Genomic DNA, 25,246 nt, shown 5'->3' with positions numbered 1-25,246 from the left:
GGACAGGTGGAGGGGACACGTGCCTGGCTCCACCTCATGAGGGAGGGTGGTGGAGGACCATCCCACGAACAGTCTGGCTCAGTCAGGAGCCGGGGCTGGCCCAGCCCATGGAAGGCTCCAGATGACAAGCTGAGCCGGGGGTCGCTCATGCTGCCCTTGAGTGGGTGGGGTATATGGGGAACCCCGGGTGGCAGCAGTCACCTGAACTACCTGTCTAGTACCAGGAATGAGGCGTCTACCAGCGGACTGAGACCGAACAAACTCCCTGCCTCTGTCCACGTTGGGGAGAAAGGCCAGGTCAGGACCCCCAGGCCCCAGTCTGGCCTTTAGCTCCCAGGTTAGTTCTGGATGGAAGTTATTTTACAGTGGCAGCAGATGCAGCTTCCTCTCCCTGCCCCAGAAGGGCCCTGGGCGGGAAGTTTAAGGCTCTCGTGGTCACTGTCATCTTGAAATTCTCAGTATTACTTTGCACTGTGGAGGGACAACAGTGCATGCCCTTGGGGGTGGAGCCTCTCACGCTGGGACTGCCTCCCAGGGGGGCTCTCGCTGGCCCCTCCTTCTCCCCATTTTCCCCTCAAGCAGGCTGCCCTCCATGCAGGTGGCCACTGGGTCAGGTGGGTGGTGGGGTGTGCCCTCTGAGCCCTGGGGCCTGGGCAAGGATGGAGTGAGGGTCAAGGTCTGGAAGGCCTGGGGAGCCCACACCCCCTCCCCACCTAGGCACGGAGTGCTCCCCATGGCAGAGACGCATCCCCACAGAGTCGTCCTCCTGCCCTGGGTTGGGGTGGCCATGGGAAAGGGAAATGGACCCCAGAGGGGGGCCGGGACGGTTTCCAGACCAGATTAAACAGCAAACGAAACCCACGCAGGTGGAGAGGGACAAGGCAGAAAGGGACACGCTGGCCACGTCATCACCTTCCATGGCATTTTTCCTGCCTCTGAACAAGGCCCATGTGCTCCTTTGGCTGCTGGTGCATCTCTGCTGGGTCCAGCCAGGACACCCTGCGGGACAGCCCCCGGGCACCCCCTACCCAGCCCCAGCACCCTCTGCGGCCCTTGCCCCTGCAGCAGACCCCACCCTTCCACCCCCGGGCGTCCTGAGCCCTCCACCTCACAGCGGCCCCCTCCCTCTGCACTTGCGGACTCCTGGGCCCCCCTTGCCCCCCAGCCGAGCTCCTGCTCCCCCCCACCCCCCAGCTGAGTCTGCTCTGCCGGCCGCGGCCTCTGAACAGCTGCAGCCCATCCCGGAGCAGCAGGCTGGGGAAAGCGCTTACACATGGCAGCGACACGGGATGGCGTGGCTTCATGGCTGGTGACTCTAACGATAAAAACCTAGTGCTTCTCTTCATTTTTTCCTAGTAATGTATTTTTACTGCACATTATAAATTGGTGAATGGGGGTGTGCCTTGTCCTCCCCACAGGCAGCCTGAGGAGCACAGGGCGAGGCCCTCAAGACTGAAGAGGGAACAGTTTTTAAGCCGAGCTTTCCAGCTTCCAGGGGTGACTTGCCCTCCTCTGTGATAGGAAAGCTGTCCATGGATCCTGCCAAAAGCTTGCACTTCAATCATTCGGGGCATTTTTTTTTCCTGATTTGAATGGGAAAATCTTAGTGGTATGCTAATTCGTGCAAGTAACATGTCCAGATGAACGCAAAAGCACCATGCATCTCCACTGGCTCTCTGCAGGTGGAAATGATCTCAGCTACTGCTCGGGATAAAATTGAGATGTATTTTTATATTGAAATCATATATATTTTTTCCTTAATAGTCATGATGAAACCTTCCATTTATGGATTGAGAGTATCAGTGTTTCATCCAAATTGCTTTAAAAAGTAGCTGCGTGGAAGCCACATGTCTAGAAGAGATCGACTCTCCATTTCAGAAGGCACCATTGGCTTTGGTCTTGGTTTGGGGCTACACAGCTGCTCTTCCCTTGGATAAGGTTCTCTTCTAATCCTATGGTCCCCAAAGTTGGGAAAAGACAGTCATCAATGAATGCTTTCTGTTGCTGAATAAAGAACAACAGGTGGGGGCTGCTGGTTAGGGAGGGTACAAAATGCATCGAGTCTTCCTGAGACCACCATATCTGGACCTCTCCTAGAGGAGGGAACGGTTCTCCCGAGGCAGGGGAGTGGTAGGTACAGAAGAGTTCATTTATAAAACCCTCTGTGTGTGCACCGCCAAACAGCACATTTAAATTGGTTTCACTCCTCCCTCTGATTAGTCAGTGCAATATCCAACAGGCAATGTGACAGGTTGAAACTACTAAAACACCCCAAAAAGCCGTGTTTTAATCCTGATCCAGTCTTGTGGAGTCAAGCTTATTGTTCAGGGTGGAAACCTTTGATTGGATTGTTTCCATGGAGATTGACCCACTCAGTGTGGGTGTGACTTTATGGTTAGAAAGAGATGTGACCCCACCCATTCAAGGTGGGTCTTGATTAGTAGTGTACTGGAGTCCTTTTAAAGGGGAAACATTTTGGAGAAACCTCAGATATAGACACTTGGTGAATAGTTGCTTCAGAGCTGACAGAGAAATGGATGTTTGGAGATGCTCAGAGTACAAAAGAGAGCAAACAGAGTCCAGCAGACGTTGCCATGTGCCTTCCCATGAGATGCTGAGCAAGCATCTGGAGGAGCTAAGTGCAGGCCCACAGATGCTTAGAGAGGAAACCACTGGCATCAGAAGCTGAAGCTGAAAGTAATGGAACTGGGAGCTAGGACCAGCAGATGCAAGCCACGTGCCTTCCCATGGGAAAGACATTGGCCTTTCTTGAGTGAAGGTATCCTTCCCTGGATGCCTTAGTTTGGTCATTTTTTTTTTTTTTTGGCTTACAACTGTAGACTTGTAACTTAGTCTAATAAAATTCCCTTTATGAGAGCCAACCCATTTCTGGTATACTGCCTTCAGCAGCTTTAACAAACCAATATGGTTACCAAGAAGGAAAGAGGTGCTGTGCGTGATGAGGAAGGAACTGGTGGCCGTCCTGGGGATGCTGCCTGCAGGGGCGCAGACAGGCCGCAGGCCACTGGACACCTGGAGGCAGAGGCTTGAGGCTGAAGGGAAGAGAGGAGGGAAAAAGGCAGAAGAGGAAACACAGTGGAAAAGAACAGGAGGCTGAAAAGGGAAATGAGAGCTGAGTGAACTCTGGCTGCAAGAACTCAGAGTAATCCATTTAGTGATGGTGGAAATTTTATTTTTTAGTAGAAGAAAAATTTTAAATGTCTCAAGAACTTTTTGTATTTTAAACCTATCTGGTAAGAATCGCCAGGGCATGCCACCCTTTCATGCCCCTCCAGAGGAGCCCCTGGCACCCCCTGGAGCTGAGCTTCCAACCATCCCCTTTCCCTGACGTGGGTGTGTGCCCACATTCTCTTCTAAAAACACGTGGCTCTCTGTCTGAAGAAAATGGGTGTCCTACAACTGGGGACATATATGCTTCCAAGAAGCAAGCATCAAAGCCCAAACCCCACTGTGCCTTTTAAGCACAAGCCTACCCCCCACTCAGGGCATACATTTCCCTGGAAGGACAGGACTCTGGGGACTCCCTGACACGTGGTCCCCACTTCTGGGAGAAAGTGCCTCGGCTTCCAGCTGCAAAACCATGGAATGTACTCAATCCTGGAAACCAAAAACTTGCAAAAGCTCCATTTGGGAGTTTCCTTTCTTTAGTCTAAAGGAAACTAAGGCAGAAATAATCAACATTAGGTATATATTCTGCTTGAGTGCTGTGTTGTTTTGTTTTTTGTTTTTTTAATTTATTTCAAAAGGCAGATATGTATTTTGCTGGGCAACAGCCAAGGAAAGGAATGGCCAGAGGACAACTGGAGTTTGCCTTAATAAATAACAAAATGGCATTTATGTTGCTTAAATGTCACATAACACATTACACATTTTCAATAAATAAAATCACCCTGTTGGTGTGTCCCTAAAAACGACCCCCAGGCGTGTGTGTGTGTGTGTGTGTGTGTGTGTGTGTGTGTCTGGAAGGGAAGCAAACTGCTGGGTGGGCGGGGGCAACACGCGTGGCCCGGCTGGGACCCCCACGCCCGACCTCCAGCGCGCTCTCCCCACACACCCCCCTGCAGGGCACCAGCAGCTTTGGGGCCCACGGAGGATGGAGCATTGGCTCTGACCATGGCAGCAGACACAAAGCTTCCAGAATAACCACGGAATTCCACAGCAGGCATTTCCTGACGGGGCCCAGCCCAGGTGGCCGGTGTAGACACTCCCTGCAGTTCACATCCTGAAGTCACTGTGCTCGGTCAGGACAGAGCAATTGGGGTGCTACCGATGCCTGCTGGGAGACATGATGTGTGCAGGTCCTGTCGTGGTTCCCGATCCAGCTGTCGGGGTCTCCTGCACCATCTGAGAGGCTGACGCTGTTGTTTGCTTGCTGACCCCATCCTCTCTGCCGGCAGGAGTTCCCGTGTCCCGATGCCTGCTCTTCACGTGCCACAGCCAGGCTCCCCAGCAATGGCAGGCACGCATGTCATTCCCATCCCGGCTGGCATGGCGGGCACGCGGCTCCCACATCCCGTCACTAAGATCCCTGAGAGCAACAGCACCTTCACCTCCGGCCCGCGCCCAGGCTGCACGGGCCGCCCCTCGTGCTATCTAAGCCACAGGATGAAAACCCGGCTGCGAGGAGGACGAGGAGGAGGAGGAGGGGCAGGAGGAGAGGGAGGGGGAAAGGCACTTGTTGCTGATTCAGCCGGTTTTCCCGGCTCGGTGAAGCAGGGGTCTCAGCCCCCTTCCCTCCGCTGCTCTGCAGCGCTGCGTCCAGCTGAAAAGAGCCCAGGACTCGTCAGGCGGGCGCTGGCGTCTTCTCCAGCGGCGTGTGCAGTGCAAAAGGAGATAGCGTGTTGCAGCCCAGGATCCTTTATTCAAACTTCCCCTCAAAAGACAGCGCGCAGCCAGGCCGGCCGGCTCCCTGCAACTGAGGCAGTCAGTGCTCCTTGGACCTGGAAGCCATGGACAGATGGCAGCCGGTCAGGCCAGGCGCGCAGAGCCCGGGGCCCAGGGCTGCTGTCCCGGGGTGGGGGGTGAGGAGGATGGGTGGAGAAGGGCGTGTGCTAACCCCAGCCTCCTGGTGGCCAGGGAGGGGAGAGGAAAGGCAGAGGGGGCCAGAAGCAGGGCATGGGGGGCAGTGGCGGTGGGGGTGGGCGCTGCAGCTCAGAGAGGCCTAAGGAGGCCATGTCCCCTCTGGTTCCCTCATTCCGATTTTAAGGAGCAATTACCACGGCGCTCTATACACTTGGGGGAGCTGTCTTAAAAGGGGAAAGGAGAGTGAAGGAATTGGGCAATAGTGACTTTTCTTTTTCTGTCTTAAGAAAAGGCGCCTGTGAGAGGCAGATGAGCCGGACGACACGTCAGGGCTCTGGTGGTGCGAGGGGGGACGGGGCTGTGCGGACTTACAGAGCTTGGTCCCCTGTTGCTGGCCCCGTGCAGCTCAGCTCCCTGTTAATGAGGCGGGTCAGACACTGCACGCAAACAAAGAAAAGCCCGTTACTGCCCCAGGACCCTGGGCAAGCAGGCGTCCCAGCACCTCCAGGGTGCAGAGGAGGTGGGGGCCTGGGGTGCTGCCACAGATGGCAGGAGAAGCCAGAGTTTGCAGGGCCAGGACCAAGAGCGTGTGGGCATAGCCACCAGGCATGTGCTTGGCCTGGACGGCACACCCTCAACATGCCACAGGGCCACCGGGGCTGCCAGCCATTGGCGCCGGGGACGAGGGAGGGGAGCAGACCCCACAGCCAGCTCCCCAGGTGCATCCTCCGTGACGTGCTGAGTCCCTGAGAGTCCCAGACTCAGACTCGGAATGAGGCCAACCTGGCCCATGTTAGGAAAAGAAACCAGAAGAGAGCGCTGACCAGCCAGGAGAAAACCGCTATGTTTGGTCATTATATCTGGAAAGACCAACTCGAGCTCCTGCTGGTAGGCATTCCTGAGCCTCCCTAGCTATTCCTCCAGCCTTAGGGAACAACCTGCTGTCCGCACGGACACCACTGGACCTCAGGTCTCATTCCTCTCCCAGAGCCAGTCTGGCCTCCTCTTGGTTTACAACTTGCCTGCTAGGTCTTTTACATTCTTCCACTCTTCCCCTCTCGATTTTTATGCAGTAACTTTTTCTCCTATGTGACGGAGTCGGGGTATTTTTAAAGCCAACCTGACAAATTCTGCTTTAGTAGGTGTGGTGAGTCCATTTATAATTGTGACTTCTGATAAGCTTTCACTGTGAGTTTTCACCCATGTTATTTTGTACTTTGTAGTTACCCAGTTTTTTCCAAGCTGCTGCTACTGTTTTGCCTCCCTTACATTCTCTTGGTTGAATGAGTCTTTTTTACTCCCTTCCACTGGCCTGGAAGTCAAACGCTTTATTTCTACTGACAACAATGAAAGGACTGAAGGATACCTCAACTGTTTGTCCCACTTGTGCCTTATAATGTGACTAGCTAGTCATTTAGTTCCTTCTTTTCATGTAGCTTAGATTTTAATATGAAGAGCTGCTACTTCAACTCAAGGGTCAGCAAACTTTTCCTGTAACAGTCCAGACCATGAACACTTCAGGTTTGGCAGGCCATATGGTCTCTGCTGCATATTCTTCTTTCTTTCTTTTTGTCCCCCCACAACTCTTTAAAAATGTAGAATACCTTCTGAGGTCATACAAAAACATACCAAGGCCAGATTTGGCTCACACACAACAGTTTGCCAACTCCTGTTGAATGCAGTCAATACTTACTTAGATCTTTATGAATATCGCTTTTTTCCTCACATTTCTTCTTGCATCTCAGACTTTCTTTCCAAGTTTAATTTTCTTCTTCTTTCAATACACCTTTTTGCAATTTTTACCATGAGGTTTCTTTGGTTTAAAATGTTACGATTTCACCTTCACTCTTAGAAGTAAGTTTAGCTAGGTATAGAATTCTAAATTGTTTCCTTAAACTAAGAAACTTTATGCCTTTCATGTATCCTGGAGAATTCCCAGCCATTTTCTCTTTACATATTGCCTCTAGACAAGTCTCTCTATTCTCTTCCTCTGGCAATACCTACCAGGCAATATTGGACCATTTCATTTGTTCCTCCATTTCATATTTAATCTCTCTTTAATATTTCCCATTTGTTTGCTATTTGTGCTGCATTCTGAAGACTTTCTTTATATCCACATTCTACTTCAAAAATTCTCTCTAGCTGTATATAATTTACTTTTTAAACTTCTCCATTGAGGGTTTTTCATCTTAAAGACCATGTTTTTTCATTTCTAGATCTTCTATTTGATTGTTTTCCAAACCTGCTGTGTTTCTTATAGTGTCTTATTCTTTTCACGTTAATTCAGTTCCTTATTTTATAGCTTTAAGAAATGCCAAATATATTTATTTTTACAGTTTATCTGCCATTTATTGTGTCTCGTCCCATTCATTCACAGTGGACTATTTCCCCATATCTCATAATTCTGGATTATGAATCCATCATCAGCCGGTGTGAGTTGTGGGGATTCTATGCATTTTGTCTCTTGTTCTCCATGGGCATAAGCCACCCCGCCAAACCCTTGATTCCTGAGACTGGTAACTGTCCCACAGCCCACCCCAGACTGCTTTATTATCAGCATGTGTACTAGTTTTATATTGCCCCTACATTTTTGGCTCCTTCTTGTGAGTTCAGCTATGCATTTAAGAGGATAGTCAATATATACATCGTGCTGTTTTTCTGAAGTAGTGGGATTTTCAGAGCCTTTAAACAGACAAAATGATAGAAATTTCCTGCTACTTAGCGGAAATACATCTGAGGACTTGACTAAAAACCTTAGTCATTTTGAAAACAAATGGGCTGAGGAACAGACTTTGTAACCCTATTAAATTTATCAGTTGAAAATTGGCATTTGGTTCTGTATTCAATGGGGGAGCCACATTTTAGGACTCCTTGGAATTAAAAAATAAAACTTTCATTTACTTGTACGATTGATATTTCTAAATTCTCAACTCACTTTTACTGGGATCAATATCAATTATTTTTCTGGTAACAAGAGAGGAGCGACAGGGCTTTGGGTTTGGGAACTCTGTGCAGCATGAAGGCGTGCAAGGATGCACACACCATACCTGCCTCCAGCGGTGTGTGCTTGTGTGGCTGTGCTGTACATCTACTCTGTCCTGGAGGAAGCCTGAGGTCTCAGTGCAGGAAGGGACAGAAATCAGGAGCCCAGGGAACAGGTGGGCAGGAAAGGCAGCAGTACTAGGCCTGCACTGGCAGCCTCTCTGATCCCTTCTCTCCCACCCCCTTGGGTGGAAGGGAGTCAGGATGCTTCTCTGTTCTGAGTGCCTGGTGGGAGGTAACTACCAGGACGATGGCAGGCTCCACTTAGAGGCCAGGCATGGTACATCATCTCTGATAGTTTCCACTACAATTCTGCCACTGATACCATTACTACATTCATCTAAAAATGTGGACACTGCAGAACAGAGAGGCTGAGGGAGCTGCCCGAGCCAAGAACACATGTTAGCTGACCAGCCAGGATTCAAAGCCATACCCTTGGCCTCTACAGATACAGAGCAACAGACTCTGCTTCTGTTTCTGTCATCTGTTTTTAACCAGATAAAGGTAAAAAGCAAATAGTTAGGGAGGGGCTACCTGTTGAACAGGGCAGAGAACCAAAGCTCCCTGTGGACTCCCAGAGTCCACAGGGGAATGTCTAGTCAGTAACTACTGAATTGCTCATGAAATGCTGCTGGGAATAAAAGAGATGACCTACCAATAAGGCACAGGCGTCCGCAAACATCAGCATGTAAAACACATTGTTCCATCCGGAGGGGGAGATGAGCCCAGCCAACAGGGGGCCCAACGCGGCTCCTGAAACATGCAAAGGGACACAGGGTGTGTTTAAGGAACACTACTTAAAATAGCCAAGCCCAAGAGATATATAAAAGATGCTCAATACCTCACTCATAATTTTTAAAAAATTCAAATAATAGAACCACATTCTCACCTATCAGTCCCATAAGAGAATAAAAGGTTAATAATTCTCAGCTTTAGTGAATGTACAATTGGCACAACCTTTTTCTGAAATTACATCTAAAATTGTATCTTGACATTAAAAATGTTCATTCTTTGAATAAAGGAATGTCATTATTGCAGGGTGCTGAAAATAGATGGTAATTAATATTTTAAAATGTCACCTTATGTGTGAGACTAAAGCAAAAAATGTTTATTTGTTTCAAAATTTATATTTTGACTAGAGCATTTCCTAATATAACTTCTGTAGATAGTTTGATTAAACGCCATAAGTACTTGGAATCTCAGGTAGGACATGAGATTTTGTTGGTTTGTCCAGAGTGATGCCCCGATGAATCCCAGAGTGATCTGATCAGTGAGTGGAAAAGTATTTGCAAGCCCCCTTCAGGGAATGGTGAGAGAAGGGAGAAATTCAACTTCCCCAAGTCGAATTCTTGATATTCTCACAAGCAGTGTGGACAACCAAAGCTACAGGCTGAGCCCCTAGTCTTGGGGTTTGTTCATATGAAACTTAACCCCACAACAGATAGGTCAAGTCTACTTAAAATTTAGGCCTAAGAGTCACCCCCAAGAGAGCCTCTTTTGTTGCTCAGATGTGGCCTCTCCCTCCAGTCAGCATGATGAGCAGTCTCACCACCCTCCCCCGCTCTGCGTGGGACATGACTCCCAGGGGTGTGGACCTTCCTGGCAACATGGGACAGAGATCCTGGAATGAGCTGAGACTCAGCATCAAGGGACTGAGAAAAACCCTAGAATGAGCTGAGAATTAACATCACGGGACTGAGAGAACCTTCTCGACCAAAAGGGGGAAGAGTGAAATGAGACTAAGTATTAATGGCTGAGAGATTCCAAACAGAGTTGAGAGGTTATCCTGGAGGTTATTCTTATGCATTAAGTAGATATCACCTTGTTGTTATTAAGATGTAATGGAGAGGCTGGAGGGAACTGCCTGAAAATGTAGAGCTGTGTTCCAGTAGCCATGTTTCTTGATGATGATTGAACAGTGATATAGCTTTCACAATGTGACTCTGTGAATGTGAAAACCTTGTGTCTGATGTTCCTTTTATCTACCATATCAACAAAAGAGTAGAACATATGGAATAAAAATAAATAATAGGGGGAACAAATGTTAAAATAAATTTAGTTTGAAATGCTAGTGGTAAATGAAAGCGAGGGGCTTTTCTTTCTCTATTATCATTTTATTTCTTTTTCTGTTGTCTTTTTATTTCTTTTTCTAAATCAATGCAAATATTCTAAGGAATGATGAATATGCAACTGTGATGATATTAAGAATTACTGATTGTATATGTAGAATGGAATGATATCTTATTGTTTTGGTTGTTGTCAATTTTTTTTAATTAATAAAAAAAATGTTCATTCTTTGGACCCAACAATCCCATTTTTGAAAACATTTACTGTAATGAAATTCTCAGCAAATCCAATGTGCAATATTGGATGCCATAAGAAATATTATTGGGATAACTGTTAAAATTTTGAAAGGGTCTGTAGATACCAATTCTGACTGTAATAATTGCACCATGGCTATATCAGAGAATTCCTTGGACTTAAGAAATACATTCTGAAGAAGTTAGGGGTAAAGGGGCAGTATATATCCATTCTACTCTTAAGCCATTCATGAAGAAATATGCCTGTGCATATACATAAGTATACTTGTCTAAATAGGAGAGAGGGAGGAATGATAAAGCAAATATAGGAAAATGTCTGGGAACTTTTCATACTATTTTTGTGACTTTTCTGTAAGTATAAAATTATGTCAAAGTAATTTTTTAAACCTTTAAAAAACAAAAAAAGCTCAATATCCTCAAAAATGCCCATAGTTGGCCATTAGAGAAATGCAAATCAAAACCACAATGAGATATCATCTCACACCCACCAGAATGGCCATTATCAACAAAACAGAAAATGACAAGTGCTGGAGAGGATGTGGTGAAAGAGGCACACTTATCCACTGTTGGTGGGAATGTCAAATGGTGCAACCACTGTGGAAGGCAGTTTGGCGGTTCCTCAAAAAGCTGAATATAGAATTGCCATACGACCCAGCAATACCATTGCTGGGTATCTACTCAAGGGACTTAAGGGCAAAAACACAAACGGACATTTGCACACCAATGTTTATAGCAGCGTTATTTACAATTGCAAAGAGATGGAAACAGCCAAAATGTCCATCAACAGAAGAGTAGCTAAACAAACTGTGGTATATACATACGATGGAATATTATGCAGCTTTAAGACAGGATAAACTTATGAAGCATGTAATAACATGGATGGACCTAGAGAACATTATGCTGAGTGAGTCCAGCCAAAAACTAAAGGACAAATACTGTATGGTCCCACTGATGTGAATGGACATTCAAGAATAAACTTGGAATATGTCATTGGTAACAGAGTCCAGCAGGAGTTAGAAACAGGGTAAGATAATGGGTAATTGGAGCTGAAGGGATACAGACTGTGCAACAGGACTAGATACAAAAACTCAAAAATGGACAGCACAATAATACCTAAGCGTAAAGTAATCATGTTAAAACACTGAATGAAGCTGCATCTGAGCTATAGGTTTTTTTTTTTTTACTACTATTATTACTTTTATTTTTTTCTCTATATTAACATTCTATATCTTTTTCTGTTGTGTTGCTAGTTCTTCTAAACCGATGCAAATGTACTAAGAAACGATGATCATGCATCTATGTGATGATGTTAAGAATTACTGATTGCATATGTAGAATGGTATGATTTCTAAATGTTGGGTTAATTTCTTTTTTTCCGTTAATAAAAAAAAAAATGCCCATAGTTATCTATACAAGAATGCTCTTTATAGCAGTCTTGTTACTGATTTTCCTATCGGGGGCTGGAATGCATTATGCTTCATCTGTAGGATGGTTTATTGTTTTGGTGGATGCAAGAAGTTTGGGTAAGAAGTTTGAAGAGTTTATAACTTTTAAAGGAGATTTAATCTCTGAAAGATAGCTTAGGGTCTTTCATACTGTATACTAACCACTTTTGTTTCAAATTTTCACAAAGCGTGCTTACTTTTATAATCTGAGAAATAACTTCCTAGATTTTTAATGTCTCAGAAGAACTTTCAGGTAACATGGTAGCTAGTTCATGTGTGTTTATCTCTATACCTCCCAAACCCTACAAAATGGACTATATTGAATCTAAAAACAGAATTATGAACCCACAAACAAAAGAAAGTGCAGATGAGAGAAGGCACACATTCTAGAGGAGGGCAGTATGGACTCCAGTGCTCCCTGTCGCTTGGAGGGAGATGGCGCAGGGACCCTTACTCAGAGCCAGGCCCACTGGGTTCAGGGCAGGGGGAGTTGAAGGGGATGGGTTGGGGGCAGGTGAGTGCCAGGAAAAAGGGGTGTGGCAGAGAGTCTTTTATAGTAAACTCTTATCCACGTCCCCTCCATCTCTTCCACCTTCCAGGCTCTCCTCCTCAACCTCACAAACCCAGTGACCACCCTAGCAGACTCTGGGCTTGGGGACACCCAAGTCTTGTTCTGAGCAGGAGTGAACCACCTGGCTGAGAACAGGGATCCAGTGAAAGACACAAGCATGTGGTAAGCCTCCCCAACAATGATAAGAATGCTGGGGGTCCACAGCCCCAGGCAGGCTTCCTTCTGTATCCCAGTCAGATCCCACCACTGGGAAGGCCAGCAGGTCACATATCCTCCCATGTAGATAGGGATTTAAATAAGTATTTAATGACTTGTCCTTGGACATAATGATATGAAACAATGGCCAAGATTCACTCTTAACAAACCGAGGGAAGAGGGGAAGAAAATTACAAGGAAATTTTAGTACCATCAGAGATGACAGAAAATTAGGTTAAACCAGATGAGACTCCTATTTTTGTACTTGCAAACCAGTTAAATATTGGCAATTACATAGGATTTGTCCTAATACACGCTGCAACCAAGAAATGATAATTTCTGCACTAAAGGGGCAGAAAAACATTAATAAACATTCCAAGATGACAGTGGCAGTTCAGTACTCAATACATAGGCTAGAAATAAAATCATGGCAACCTCTGAGAAAGCAATAAAAAAAACAGAGATGAACAAGAAGGGATAAAAGAGAAAGAAAAGAAAATGAAGGATTTATCCAGAAAGTCTAACAATTAACAAAGAAAAAATACAGCAAAACTTCTAGGAATGAAAGGTATGTGTTTACAGTGTGATCAGCCCAGAATGAGTATGGTCAAAGGATAATGGATGAACAAAGATTTCTGGGGACACAAAAAAAAGGCCTAAAAGATTTCCAACAGAAGGGAAAAAAGGTCACAAATGAAGTAAGAATGACAATGGACTTCTCAGTCATGCAATGGAAGCTGGAAGACACTGGAATTCTGAAGGGGAAGGATCGTCACCATATAAGCTCACACACAGACACAATGTCCCACGTGAGAAAGCACAGTGCAGACCCCACAGGCTTGCAAGCTCTCAACACCTCCATGAAGGAAACTACCAGAACATGTTTTACACCAGAGGAGTATTCATGGGATGTTCATTAAACAAGAGGCACAAGATGGTAGGGGCACAAGATGGCAAGAGATGGCAGGAATTGGTAGGATGGGGTGGCAAGATGTTCTTGGGCAAGGTTGGCACCATGAGGAGAGCACAGAACCTGGCATGGACCGAGGCCAGAGGTCAGCAGCATGGGGCGTTCGGAAGGATGGAGTAGGGAGAGGAGCCTGGTGGTGATGGTGGTGTGGGTGGGGACGGCTGTAAGAGAAACTGAACAAAAGAAGAAATAAGGCATCTGCCAACTCAGGATAATAGAGGACATAAGACAAAAGGTTCTTTCAGGAGCGGACAGTGTTAGGAGAGCCAGCATAACTGACAAGAGTGAAGGAAGGGGGATTAGGAGGCCTAGAAGAGCTGAGCCCCATCTTCCTTAACAGGGAGACCGCAGATAATGCCAAACACTGATGAACCTAGAAATATGCAATTATGTAGTGAGGGCAGAGGAAACAGTGAAAAGTGCCTGCTCCTAGAAAGTGGGGGGGGGGGGGGGGCAGGGGGGAGTTGAGGAGGTACGAAGGAGGGAGTTTCATTTTTCATTTTAACAAGACTGTATTGCTATCTGGCTTCTAAAGCTACATGTAGGGTTCACTTTAATAAAATAAAAATTAAGATTCAGGGACATATTTAACTGCTCTTCCTGAAAGGCACAGAAATGGCAAGCTTTGCATCACCCCAGGATGCAATTCCAAGCACTGTAGTTGCACCAAACTCATTAACATGTGTTACTGGAACCACGGGGCAATCTGTGATTTGTGAGAAGGCGATACTTAAAACTAGTCAAGCTTTGCCACCATCTAAACAACAGTTAATGGGTACAACACTCATTAGCTATTATTGGGATAAATTTAGTAATTATTGGGATAACTAATCAATTATTAGTTCTTATTACGATAAACTCCCCGGTGAATGGAGTTTTCACATTTTCTTTGAGTTTTTATTTGCTTTGTCTAGTTGGCCAGTACTTCTGGAAATCAATAACGGCTGAAGGTGGGTGGTAGCCCCGGGAGCGTGCCGTTTCCATGGTGAGCCTCTCCTCATCTCCTACATGGCCTCACGTGAGCAGAGCAGGTGCTGATGGGCAGGACGAGCCTGGGACATGAGTGTCTCCCGACTCGGACCCCTCAGTGCAAGTGCTGCAGAGATTAAGATGGTATTGTGGCTTCAGGAATGGGCAGGATTCCAGGCAGATTAATGGCAAGTCAGCGATGGGACAGTCACATTGTGCCTCCTTCTGTGTGGGTGGAGAGGTGTCCCGACTCCACGGCTCAGCGGGCTAGTGGTGGGTGGTCCTGGTCCATTACAGGTACAGAATTTCCACCCTCAGCCATGTACTTCTGCTTCCCTCTCACTGGGAAAGGCTATCAAGAAAATTGTGGTTTTCAACTAATTCATAATTTCCGTCTGTTTTTACTCTCTCCTCTGCTTTAAAGTAGCAGTTGGGACTACAAGCAGAGCTCAAAATTAACTTTGAGCAGAGGGCTCCAGGGTGAGAGTCGGGCTGACTCATAGACAAAGGGGTCTGCGGAACGGAGGCAGAGAGAAGGTTGTCCAGGCTATAGGGTTCGTGGAAACCCAGCTCAACCTAGAAGCCTAGTGAGCGTCTCCAAGGGGAGCACAGTGAGCCTGGGGAAGCAGTGCCCTTGCCCCCCAGCCCCCTCAGTCAGGGTCCAGACATGTCCCCAGGCCCCAGAAGGCACCCCAAAAGGGAAAGATGACTCTTTAAACATCAGAGGGATGGCCTCTGACACCTCCAACCAATCCAAAGTCACTTCTGGACCCAACAAAATGAAGGAACCAACACCAAGGACAAAAATGAAGTTGATGTGACTTTGGCCAATAGCCAAAGGTGAAGCCCGGCCTTTGAACAGCTGTGACCTTCCTTACGTCCAACCGGAGACCACCCTGAAATGCGCCTTCTTCCTGGAGCCAGCTTCCCCTGGGATGTGAAGCCAGTGTCCAGAGCCCTGGAAACACAGCAAGAAGCTGGACATGGGGTCCCTGTGCCCAGAGAGGGTGGGCCCTGTCGCGATGAACCGCGTGGGCTGCAGAAACCCCAGGGCCTCTGACCCAGCTCCCGACCTATGACCTCAACAGCTGGACAGGAGAGCTCTGGCCTCATCCATGATTCTAGGTCTCATTCAGTATTTGCTCCCTGAATGTCTACACATCCCAGGCACAGTCCAGCAGAGGACAAAGCAGGTGAATTTGATCCTCAGAGGGCCCACTTCCAGGGGAAGAAGACAAGACAATAACAACACAAATAAGTCAACGATAGGTTATTTGGGAAGCAGGTTAAGTACAAGGTGAAAAACAGACCAGGGGAGAGAGGCCATGACTGAGGTGAGGAGGGCGCATGCATTCTACACAGCGTGTCTCGGGAGGTGTCTTGGGGGCTTGGGGATATGTGAGGAAAGCCTCGATCGCCACAATGGGGCAGGGTCTGGGGTCACCCGTGCAGAGGGGACCAGGCGTGGGGACCAGGCGTCACAGAGCAGCAGGGAGGCAAGCGGTGGGAAAGCCTCCAGATCCCGCCTTAGTGAGAGCAGTGGGTGCCAGAAAAGGCTGAGCTAACACAAAGGGCCTCAGGCATAGCCACGAGAAAAGCAACAGCTTCCGCACTGAGCAAAATGGAAGTGGTAATCTCCAGGCTCCAGAGAAACCGTGTCCCCTGTGGCGAGAGGGCACCCGCAGACTGCCCCCAGGGAGTCCCCCCTCCTTTCTCATGCTGGGCCCTGGGTCCGAGAGCCTCCCCAACCCTGGGCACCCGCGCCAGCCGGCCTCCCTGCTCTTCACTATCCCATACTCAGGAAGGGGGCAGTCCTCTCTCTCCAGTCAACACAACAGGCAAACTCACCACCCTCCCGTCTGCGTGGGACATGACTCCCAGGGGTGTGGACCTTCCTGGCAACGTGGGACAGAAATCCTAGAATGAGCTGGGACTCAGCATCAAGGGATTGAGAAAACCTTCTCAACCAAAAGGGGGAAGAGTGAAAAGAGACAAAGTGTCAATGGCTGAGAGATTCCAAACAGAGTTAAGAGGTTATCCTGGAGGTTATTCTTATGCATTAAATAGATACCATCTTGTTATTCAAGATGTTATGGAGAGGTTGGAGGGAACTGCCTGAATATGTAGTGCAGTGTTCTAGTAGCCATGTCTCTCAAAGATGACTATATAATGATATAGCTTTCATTACTATGAAAGTAATATGTGACTGTGTGATTGTGAAAACCTTGTCTCTGATGCTCCTTTTATCTACCATATCAACAGATGAATAGAACATATGGAATAAAAAGAAATAATAAGGGGGAACAAATGTTAAATTTAGTTTAAAATGCTAGTGATCAATGAAAGGGAGGGGTAAGGGGTATGGTATGTATAAATTTTTTTTTCTGTTTTTGTTTTATTTCTTTTTCTGAATAGATGCAAATGTTCCAAGAAATGATCATGATGATGAATATGTAACTATATGATGATATTTTGAATTACTGATCATATATTAGAACAGAATGATCAAAACAGTAATGTTTACATTTATTTGGTATTTAAAAAACATTTTAAAAAAAGAAGGGGGCAGTGCCACCCGCACCCTGTGTCCGGAGCAGGGCAGGGCGGGGCCCTCAGGGTCTCCAGGAGCGGTGGTGTTGATGCCCCTGGGTGTCCGGCGCCCCCTCTGACCTGCAGGGAGAAGAGGCTTGCCGCGTCCGCCACCCCCCACCTGCCGGTCTCCCAGGCACGAGCTCCTCATTTTGCCCTTTCTTTACTGCAGAATATGCTTCTTCAAGAACTTTCCTGAAACCCGTAATGTTCTGAGTCTCGTAGGGACTTAGACTCATTCGTTTTCTTGTATTTTAAATGTAAACACTATCCCCCCCACCTTTCTTGAAATGGTAAACAGGCAACAGGCCAGATCCAATTGGTGGGCTGCGTGCGCCAACCCTCGCTCGTGCCGTGAGGGGAACTGTGTCCCCCAAAGACACGCTCAGGTCCCCAGCCTGGTGTCTGTGAATGTGATCTTCCCTGGTAATAGGGTCTTTGCAGATGTCGTCAGGTTCAGCTGAGGTCATGTTGGATTGGGGGGGGGGGCCTCGAAACCCAATGACTGGGGTCCTCATCAGAAGAGACCCAGAGATGGGGACATAGAGCAGAGAAGGCTGTGTGACGATGGAGGCAGAGTCAGAGGGATGCATCGTCAACCCGAGCAGCACCAGGTAGGGCCAGGAGCCCCTGGAAGCCTGGAGAGGTGGGAGCGGCCCCCCCCCCCCCCAGAGCCTCCAGAACCAACTCTGCGACACTTGGATTCCGCACATTAAAGCCAGATAATGCATTTCCATTGTTTCAAGCCAACCACTGTAAGGAAATTCGGCGTGGAGCCCTCGGTCACCAGCACCCTGCGTTTAGGTGCAGCTCGGACCCACGTGCTCACGTGCTGAAGGAAACAGCTCTAGCCAGACCTATGCCCACAGCTCTGGCCCCCCCACCTGACCCCCTCACTCGTGGGGTCCCCTGGATGAGCATGTGCTTGTGGGGTGCTCCTCTGTGAGGAATGCTGGCGGACCCCAATGCCACCAAAGCCCCGCAGCCCTCGACACCTGCCAGTCAGACAAGATGTGGCCCTGGGTCCCCTCTGGCCACCACTGCCCTCTGCGCGCTAGACCCCGTGTACCTACGGAGCCGGTCCCATCGATGATGGCCGTCACCGTGGCCAGGGCGTGCGAGCTCCCCTTCAGGCTTCTATGGGTCCCCTGGAGGAGAGGAAAGAATGGGGGGTGTTCATCTCAGCAGTGTTAGGAGTGAGGAAACCCACACCCCCCCACAGGACAGATGACCCATGCTGTGAAACGACCCAACCCGTCAGGAAAGGAAACTCCACGCCATCCCAAACTGATTGCAGAAAAGCAGTCAAAGCTTCAAGGGATTTTAATAGCCCCAAACTATCGGAAATGTCCGTCTAAGCAAATTCTCGCTAATGGAGCACGTAGGATTTTCCTCCAATAAACAGAAACATAGTCAGCACCGCTGCACTCTCCTCCCAGCTGCCCCGCACCCCATGGAATGATGAAGAATAGACTTGTACTCCCGGGTGGCAGCTGCCACCACTGCCCGCGCCCGCATTCTCCCTAACACTGAGGATCCTTCGGGGACACAAGGCAGAGACCCCTGCAATCTCTAAAATAAACAGCCACCTTGGTAGCAAATGCAAGGAAGAAACTTACTTATGAGCCAGAAGTCACTAAAGGATGGAATAACAGAACCCAAACGTGCCCCAGTTCACAACATCCTGAACATTCAAGGGACAAACGGGAGTAGAAACAGTAAGAATGTGACAGTCTCAGTCTCTGGACAGATGGCAGAGTCCCCATGGACAGACAGGTGGCAAGGGGCCAGGGGTCCAGCTCCTCTGCAGGACAACAAAGAAACCAAGTACCTCCCATTTCCCTCAGTGCCACTCTACACCCTAAATCCTTTAAACTGGGCCAGTTTCCTAAGTAGAATCCTCTCAAAACCTGTAATAAATTATTTTCTTATATATTGTAAGTTAACTTGGACCAAAGCAAACCAGACTTGTTAGAGATTTAAGGTTTTAATAAAACTTTGCTTTCCTCCAATGCTACTGAAGCTGCATCCCCCTTGTGCCTTCCTGGATGTCTGCCCTCAGTGCCAGCCCTGGCCGTGGCACGACCCCCTTCCCACGATTGTCTCCCCAGCCCCTAGCACAAGATCCTCTCCGGTGAGCCCATCTCTTGCTCCTGCCTCTCCCCACTCCACGGGTCAGGGCTGGGTAAGGCCTGGCCACTCCATGACACCCCGCCACTGGGGTGCAAATGGCACAGGCATTACTGCAGGGCCGAGAGAACGAGGGTGGTTAGCTGGTCGGAAGAGGTCAAGGCCTTGGAAGGAAGAGCCTGGGGTGTGGCTGCTCCCAGCAGCAGGTGGATCCCTCCTGGGAAACACTGAGGCCCAGGGAAGCAAAGGCCAGCTGAGGGGATGTGCTGACACGCACCCAGAAGAGCAGGGCTGGGGGTGGGGAGTGGGGGCTGGGGGTCCCGAGGGAGGGGATGTGCCCGGCAGCCCGCTGACCCAGGCTCAAAGGCCTGAAGACGTACAGGCCAGCCTGAGGCCCTGCACTCTTTGGCACCCAGCAGAGCCTCATGTGGTGGGGAACTCATAGCTTGTCAGTTAATTATTGCATCCTCAAGGGGCCATAGGATGGGCCGAGAGAAACTTTCCCAAATCCTGGGAAAATCAGGCCAAGGGGAGAAAAGCAGGCAGCCATCTCTGAGGACGGGCCAGCAGGAGGGAAGGGCCTGCCAGACCCAGGCAGAATGCTTCCAGGAATCTCGTGGCGGGCATGAGGGGAGATGAAGAGGAGAAGGAAAAGGGAGGTTTGACTTCTTTGTAGGAGAAAAGGAAAAGGAGAATGAGTGAGCAGAGCTGCAAGCTCAGCCATCCAAGTCTGCGGATGAAAGGCAGGGCGGCTGGGGTGGGTGGGGAGAGAGACCCATGTTGGGAGCACCCCTCTGCTGACCAGGCCAGGGGGTGCTGTTACAAAGCCACAGAATGAAGGTGGAAAGCACAAGCACAAACTGAGGACGATAAAAGGAAAAAGTAAACCAGGAAAAATAGTGCCTGGAAGTCTAAAAATCATACAAATGAACTAAAGCTGGCAAAAAGAAGGCTATGTGCGTTCATTTACATAAAATATAAATACACATCCGTTCGTAGACCACAGAAAAGCACACACAACACAGAGCAAAACCGACCCAGAATCCCACTGGGATTCTGAACAGAAGTGAAAGTCCCTTGCCTGCCCTCCAATTCCGGCAGGGCAGGCCACCGGTAATTGCTTCCAGAACCTTCTATGCCCCTACACACAGGAGCACATGCACACTAGGACACACTCCTGGGAGGCATTTTAGGGGTGTGCTGAGCACACAGGTGGCCTGTGCTTCAGGCTGAGGGTATGGAGGAGACAGACGAGTGGGGGGCGGCTGGACCCCCAAGACCTCCTGCCTGTGCCGCCTCTTCTGACCCGCAGGAAAAACCTGCGGTTCTCTCGGGGATGACGGTGGTCCTGAGGCTGCACGCAGCATGCAGGGGCCCTCTGCTGCCCTGGGGCCTGGGGTCCGGGGAGAGGACAGGCTGGGGGGCCGTGGGGGGAGGCACGCAGGGGCAGGGTGGCTCTGGCTCTCAAGTAGGAGAGGAGGTGGAGAGGCTGCCTTGCCAGGGGCTCCGGAAGGCAGTCTGGAGATGCGCAGGGAGGAGACGCCCATGGGTCTGCACAGCCACTTTTTGCTTTAAATAAACTTCTAACGTTAAAACAGCTTGAAGCTGACAGACAAGATGCAATGACAGCACAGAGGGGCTCTGTGCTGGGCCCCATCTCCTGCTGCTGACCTCACCGGCTCCATTCCTGGCAGAGAATGAGCCAATAGGGGTATGGTCTTGATATCACCGAAAATCCGTATTTTAATGGACTTCCTTAGTTTCTTAATGTCCCCTTTCTGCCCCGGGGTCCCCTCCAGAGTCCCACATGACATTTCATCATCACACCTCCTTGGGCTCTGCTTGGCTGTGTTTCTCAGACTTTCCTTGCACTTGATGAATGACTGGAGAGCTTTATTTTTTTTAGGTGCATGGTCTGGGAATTGAACCCAGGTCTCCTGCATGGGGCCCGCGCACCTGACTGGAGAGTTGTGAGGATGGGTTGGGGACTTTGTAAAATGCCCTCCTTTGGGGGCGGGCCACGGTGGCTCAGCAGGCAGAGTTCTCACCTGCCATGCCGGAGACCCAGGTTCAATTCCTGGTGCCTGTCCATGCAGGAGGGGAAAAAAAAAAGCTCTCCTTTGGGTCTGTCGGCTTTTCTGTCATGTTTTGACCGGGACAATGGAGTGTATGGTCGGGAGAGCACAGAGGGTGGTCCCTTCTCACCACATCCTGCCCAGGGCCTCACTCTCGATGGCTTCTCACTGTGACACTGACCTTGGTGGCCCTGGCCGAGGGGTGTTGGGAGGCTTCTCCTGTGTGGAGTGAGCCCCCCATTCTATCCCATCTGAAAGGACATCACCACATGGAGCCCCACTTTACAGGAGGGAAGCTAGTGCCCCTCCTGCAGAGGCAGTATCTCTACAAATTATTTGGAATTCTCCTGCCTGGGAAGTTGTCTCCCCCACACTCCCCACCCCATTTACTGATAGAAACCCCCTTTTAAAGCAGATTTTGTATTTTGTGCAGTGCTCCTTCCCAAAATCCATCTGAGACTCACACATGAAATGAAAACACCCCTGCCTCCTCTGGGCCAGAAATCCAATGTTCCCTAATGCCACCCGCTCCCCACAAAGCACAGGGAGCTTCCTGCTGCCAGTGGCCCCCATCCTGTGCCCTGCCTGCCCACTGCACTGTCTTCTTTTTTGGAAAGTGGCCGTTCTAGGCAGGGGCCCCGTCGGGCTCCTCTCTGCAGCCCCCAGACACCAGGTGCCCAGCGCGCTGCAGGCCATCAGAGTGGGCTGTGCAAGGAGAAGAGGACAAGGCTTCCCGGTGCTGTGGTCCTTGGAAGGCTCGGGGACACACAGACACACCCCACAGGCTCAGACAGGAGCTCGCAGGGGTAAGGACCAGAGCTGGGGCAGGCTGGCCTCAGGCAGGCCACATGTCCCCCCGGCCCCTCCTCTGGAGCACAGAGGCGCCGTCCTCCCTTACTCATATCAGAAATCTCTTACAGGCATGGGTGAGGGCTCTGTGCACAAAAGGTGCCAATGAACATGACTTCCAGGGACACAGACACCCTCGGAGGGCAGAGGGGCAGCGGGTGAAGGTTCTGGCAACATAAGGTGCTGTGAACACGGGCTGCTAGGGACACGGATCCCTAGGAGGGCAGAAGGGCAGCTCCACTCACCAGGTCGGCCGAGACGGCGGTGGTGATGAGTGCGTACGGCCCGCTCACCAGGGCCCCGCTGAGCAGCAGCATCACTGTGGGAGGCAGGGGGGAGTGAGCCGACACCCCAGGCCAAACGTGCCTCAGAGCCCTCCGGGTGCACTCTGGCCGCTGCACCCAGAGGCACATCCCAGCATGGGCAGAGTGCCCTGGGCTGTCAGGCGGGAGCGTTCTTGGGGAAGGGGGAACTGGGTACACCACAAAGGTCTTGCCTCAAAGGCTTGCCCCCTTGATGAATTCAGAAAGTCCAATGCACTTCGCAAACTTGGACTATTGCCCCAGAAGGCTGGGGTTTTCCTGTGCCTCTGGGGGCAGGAGGTACAGACAACTGAGAAGGAGGCAGGCCCCGGTGTGGGTAGCTCAGGGTCGGGGGAGGAGCTCAGGGCTCAGTGCTGGGGTGGGGGGCTCAGGCCCCAGTGTGGGGAGCTCAGGCTGGTACCTGGGTGGGTGGGTGCCTGGTACCTGTGTCGGGGGGTGTGGCTCTTCCTGCGTCCAGGGCATTACCAAAGGCAGCCACGCTCCCAGCCCCAGCAGGAAGACGGCCTCTCGGCCCCGCACCCCCAGGGGAAGCAGAGCCCACAGCCCGGCCCATCGTGGCCAGGACAGGTGAGTTCATCTGTGCCATGCAGTCACTTTCCCAAACTGTCCTGGGCAGAAGCTTCTGCGACACAGAAACATCTAGGACACTCCGGGTGCTCCCTTACCCTGGCTACCTGCTTTCTGGGTAACTTCCTAGTTCTGATCCCCAGGCCCCACATCCCTTCTAGTCCCCACTGCTGCCTGTCAGGTCACAAACAACATGTAGGAAGGGTGAGAAGCACACTCAGCAAGCACTGCCTGCAGGAAGTTAAAAACAGTCCTCCACTGCCCCACAGGCACTCCCAGAATGGCAGCAGGACAGCCAGCCAGCTGGGAGGGACGGACGGGGAGACCAGCAGGCCTGGCCGCGGGGCCAGCTCCCGCTTCTGGGCCCAGCCGGGGTCCCACCCTTTGCCCAGCCCGGTCAGGGCTCAGCCACTCCCCAGGACCTGGCGTGGACGGTCCGGCAGGCCTGTCTCAAAGGGCACTGGGCCTTGAGACATGTTCCAGCTGCAGGGGCTGCAGGCCTCCTGGCTGGGTAAAGTTCATGTCACCAGGCAGGGTGGGCGGGGAGGTGAAAGCAGGGGGCGGGCTGTGCACTCACCTACTGTGGCCTCGAGGCCCATTTTGCTGATGGCAGAGAACACGTAGAGCTGCAGAACGTGTAAAAACAGGGTAAAAGCATGGGTTACTGGAAAGAGCCCAAATGCTTTGCGGCAGCAGTTGGTCCTGCTCGTCATACCCCCAGTTCCGGGAGGGGCTGGCCCACACGGGGTGCTCAGGGAGTCCTGTTCCAGGGAGGAGTGACAAAGGCCACGCAGCGGGGAGGGGTCCCTGGTATGCTGCAACCCCCTCTTCATTGCGGGGACTCAAGCTGCCATGTCATTGGCCACCGGGTGCGTGGGGCCTTGGAGGTCCTGAGATGGAGCATGGCAAGAGGGGGCAAGGAAAGGGTCCTGCAGAGTAGGTGCCGTGTGCGAAGCCAGGATGGGTGCAAAGGTGCATGTCCAGGAGGGCGTCGTCTATCCAGAGGGAAGCAGGTACTGCATGCTGGGGCATGGGGGCCCCAGCATGCGGGAGGCTGGAGAGGTGAGGCAGTGGCGGCCTCCAGAGACCACAGGCTGTGAACCGAGCTGAAGCTGCGGGAGCTCCGGGCTGGGGCCAGTGGGAAGGAATATTTGCCGAGAGGGCCGGGGGGTGGGGGAAGGCTCTTTCCAGAGACGTTGGGGCCCAGACCAAGGTGAAATGGGGGTGGAGGGAGGACACAGACTTGGGAAGATTGGGGGGGGGTCCCTAAAATGGGTTCCATAGAAGGGAGGTGAGGGGAACCAAGGAGCTGGGGAAACCTGAGGGAGTGGGTGGTCCTGAGAGCTGAAGGGGTGGGAGAGGGACCCGGGTTCATGGAGTGGCCGATGGCAGCTCAGGGTTTTGGCTGACAGCAGGGGCGGAAGGGCGTCGGTCCGAGGACCTGACATGGTAGGGGCCAAAGCAAAGGCCAAAGTCAGAACACACCAGTGGAAAGCAGGATTCCATGGAGAGTGGAGGTGGCAGGAGCCATTCTGGGAACCAGATATGCTGGAGCGGAGGGCCCAGCAGAGGGCAGGGGTTGGGCAGCCGCGGGTTGGGGGTGGAGGCACTGCAAGAGCCCAGCTGGGGGTGCTGGACCAGCTGCTCTCCTGGGTGGGCAGCTCAGAGAAGCCGGGGGTGGGGTGGGGGAGGACTTGGCAGCCCATGACTGTTTTTGGGGAGATGACCCACTCCCTGTGCCTCCTGCAGAGACCTAACTCCCACACAGTCTCCAGGCTCTGAGGCCATGCACGGCCAAGATGGGGGCAGGGGGCACCTGGCTACGGAGCTCCAGAATGGTTTGGGGGTCGGCATCACACTGCCTGGGGAAGAACCCAGCCTGGCGCTCAGGAGCCCTCCCCGCACCACGTGCCTCCCTGGGTGGTCTCGGGGCATACCGTGACTGGGCAGCGGGAGCAGCTGGCCTTACCGTTGGGGCTGCCAGCAGCAGCATCAGGCCACAGGTGGAGGCCCTTTTTTCCAGTCGATCTGAGACCACGCCAGCCAGGACTCCACCTGCAGCAAGGTGGGGCGGGGGCAGATCTCAGCAGGTGCGCAGAGCCCCCAGGTCTGATCCCACAGAGAGGGAGAATTACAACCCCAGGACTCGTGACAGGT

At 50.8% G+C, this 25,246-nt stretch overlaps 1 protein-coding gene across 9 annotated transcripts in view; it reads right to left on the bottom strand.

Moving 5' to 3' along the window:
* Nucleotides 1–4,867: 4,867 nt before the first annotated feature.
* The window catches only part of SLC37A1 (solute carrier family 37 member 1), a 115,997-nt gene continuing 95,618 nt past the window's right edge, over nucleotides 4,868–25,246 (bottom strand). For 8 of the 9 annotated variants that reach the window (XM_077118984.1, XM_077118983.1, XM_077118987.1 and 5 more), the window contains 7 exons: nucleotides 25,059–25,144; nucleotides 23,667–23,715; nucleotides 22,445–22,518; nucleotides 18,215–18,293; nucleotides 8,741–8,838; nucleotides 5,416–5,480; nucleotides 4,868–4,961 (listed from right to left, as the gene is read on the bottom strand). In XM_077118984.1, the coding sequence (XP_076975099.1) occupies nucleotides 4,946–4,961; nucleotides 5,416–5,480; nucleotides 8,741–8,838; nucleotides 18,215–18,293; nucleotides 22,445–22,518; nucleotides 23,667–23,715; nucleotides 25,059–25,144 (467 nt within the window). In that variant the 3' untranslated portion in view covers nucleotides 4,868–4,945. Of the gene's footprint in view, nucleotides 4,962–5,415; nucleotides 5,481–8,595; nucleotides 8,839–18,214; nucleotides 18,294–22,444; nucleotides 22,519–23,666; nucleotides 23,716–25,058; nucleotides 25,145–25,246 lie in introns of those variants that run through there. The other variant, XM_077118982.1, reaches the window with a different exon arrangement.

This window comes from Tamandua tetradactyla, chromosome 10 (assembly GCF_023851605.1).
Source record: "Tamandua tetradactyla isolate mTamTet1 chromosome 10, mTamTet1.pri, whole genome shotgun sequence".
Lineage (NCBI taxonomy): Eukaryota > Metazoa > Chordata > Mammalia > Pilosa > Myrmecophagidae > Tamandua > Tamandua tetradactyla.
Note: the sequence above shows the minus strand (reverse complement) of the source record. Positions and strands in the feature narration are given on the sequence as shown.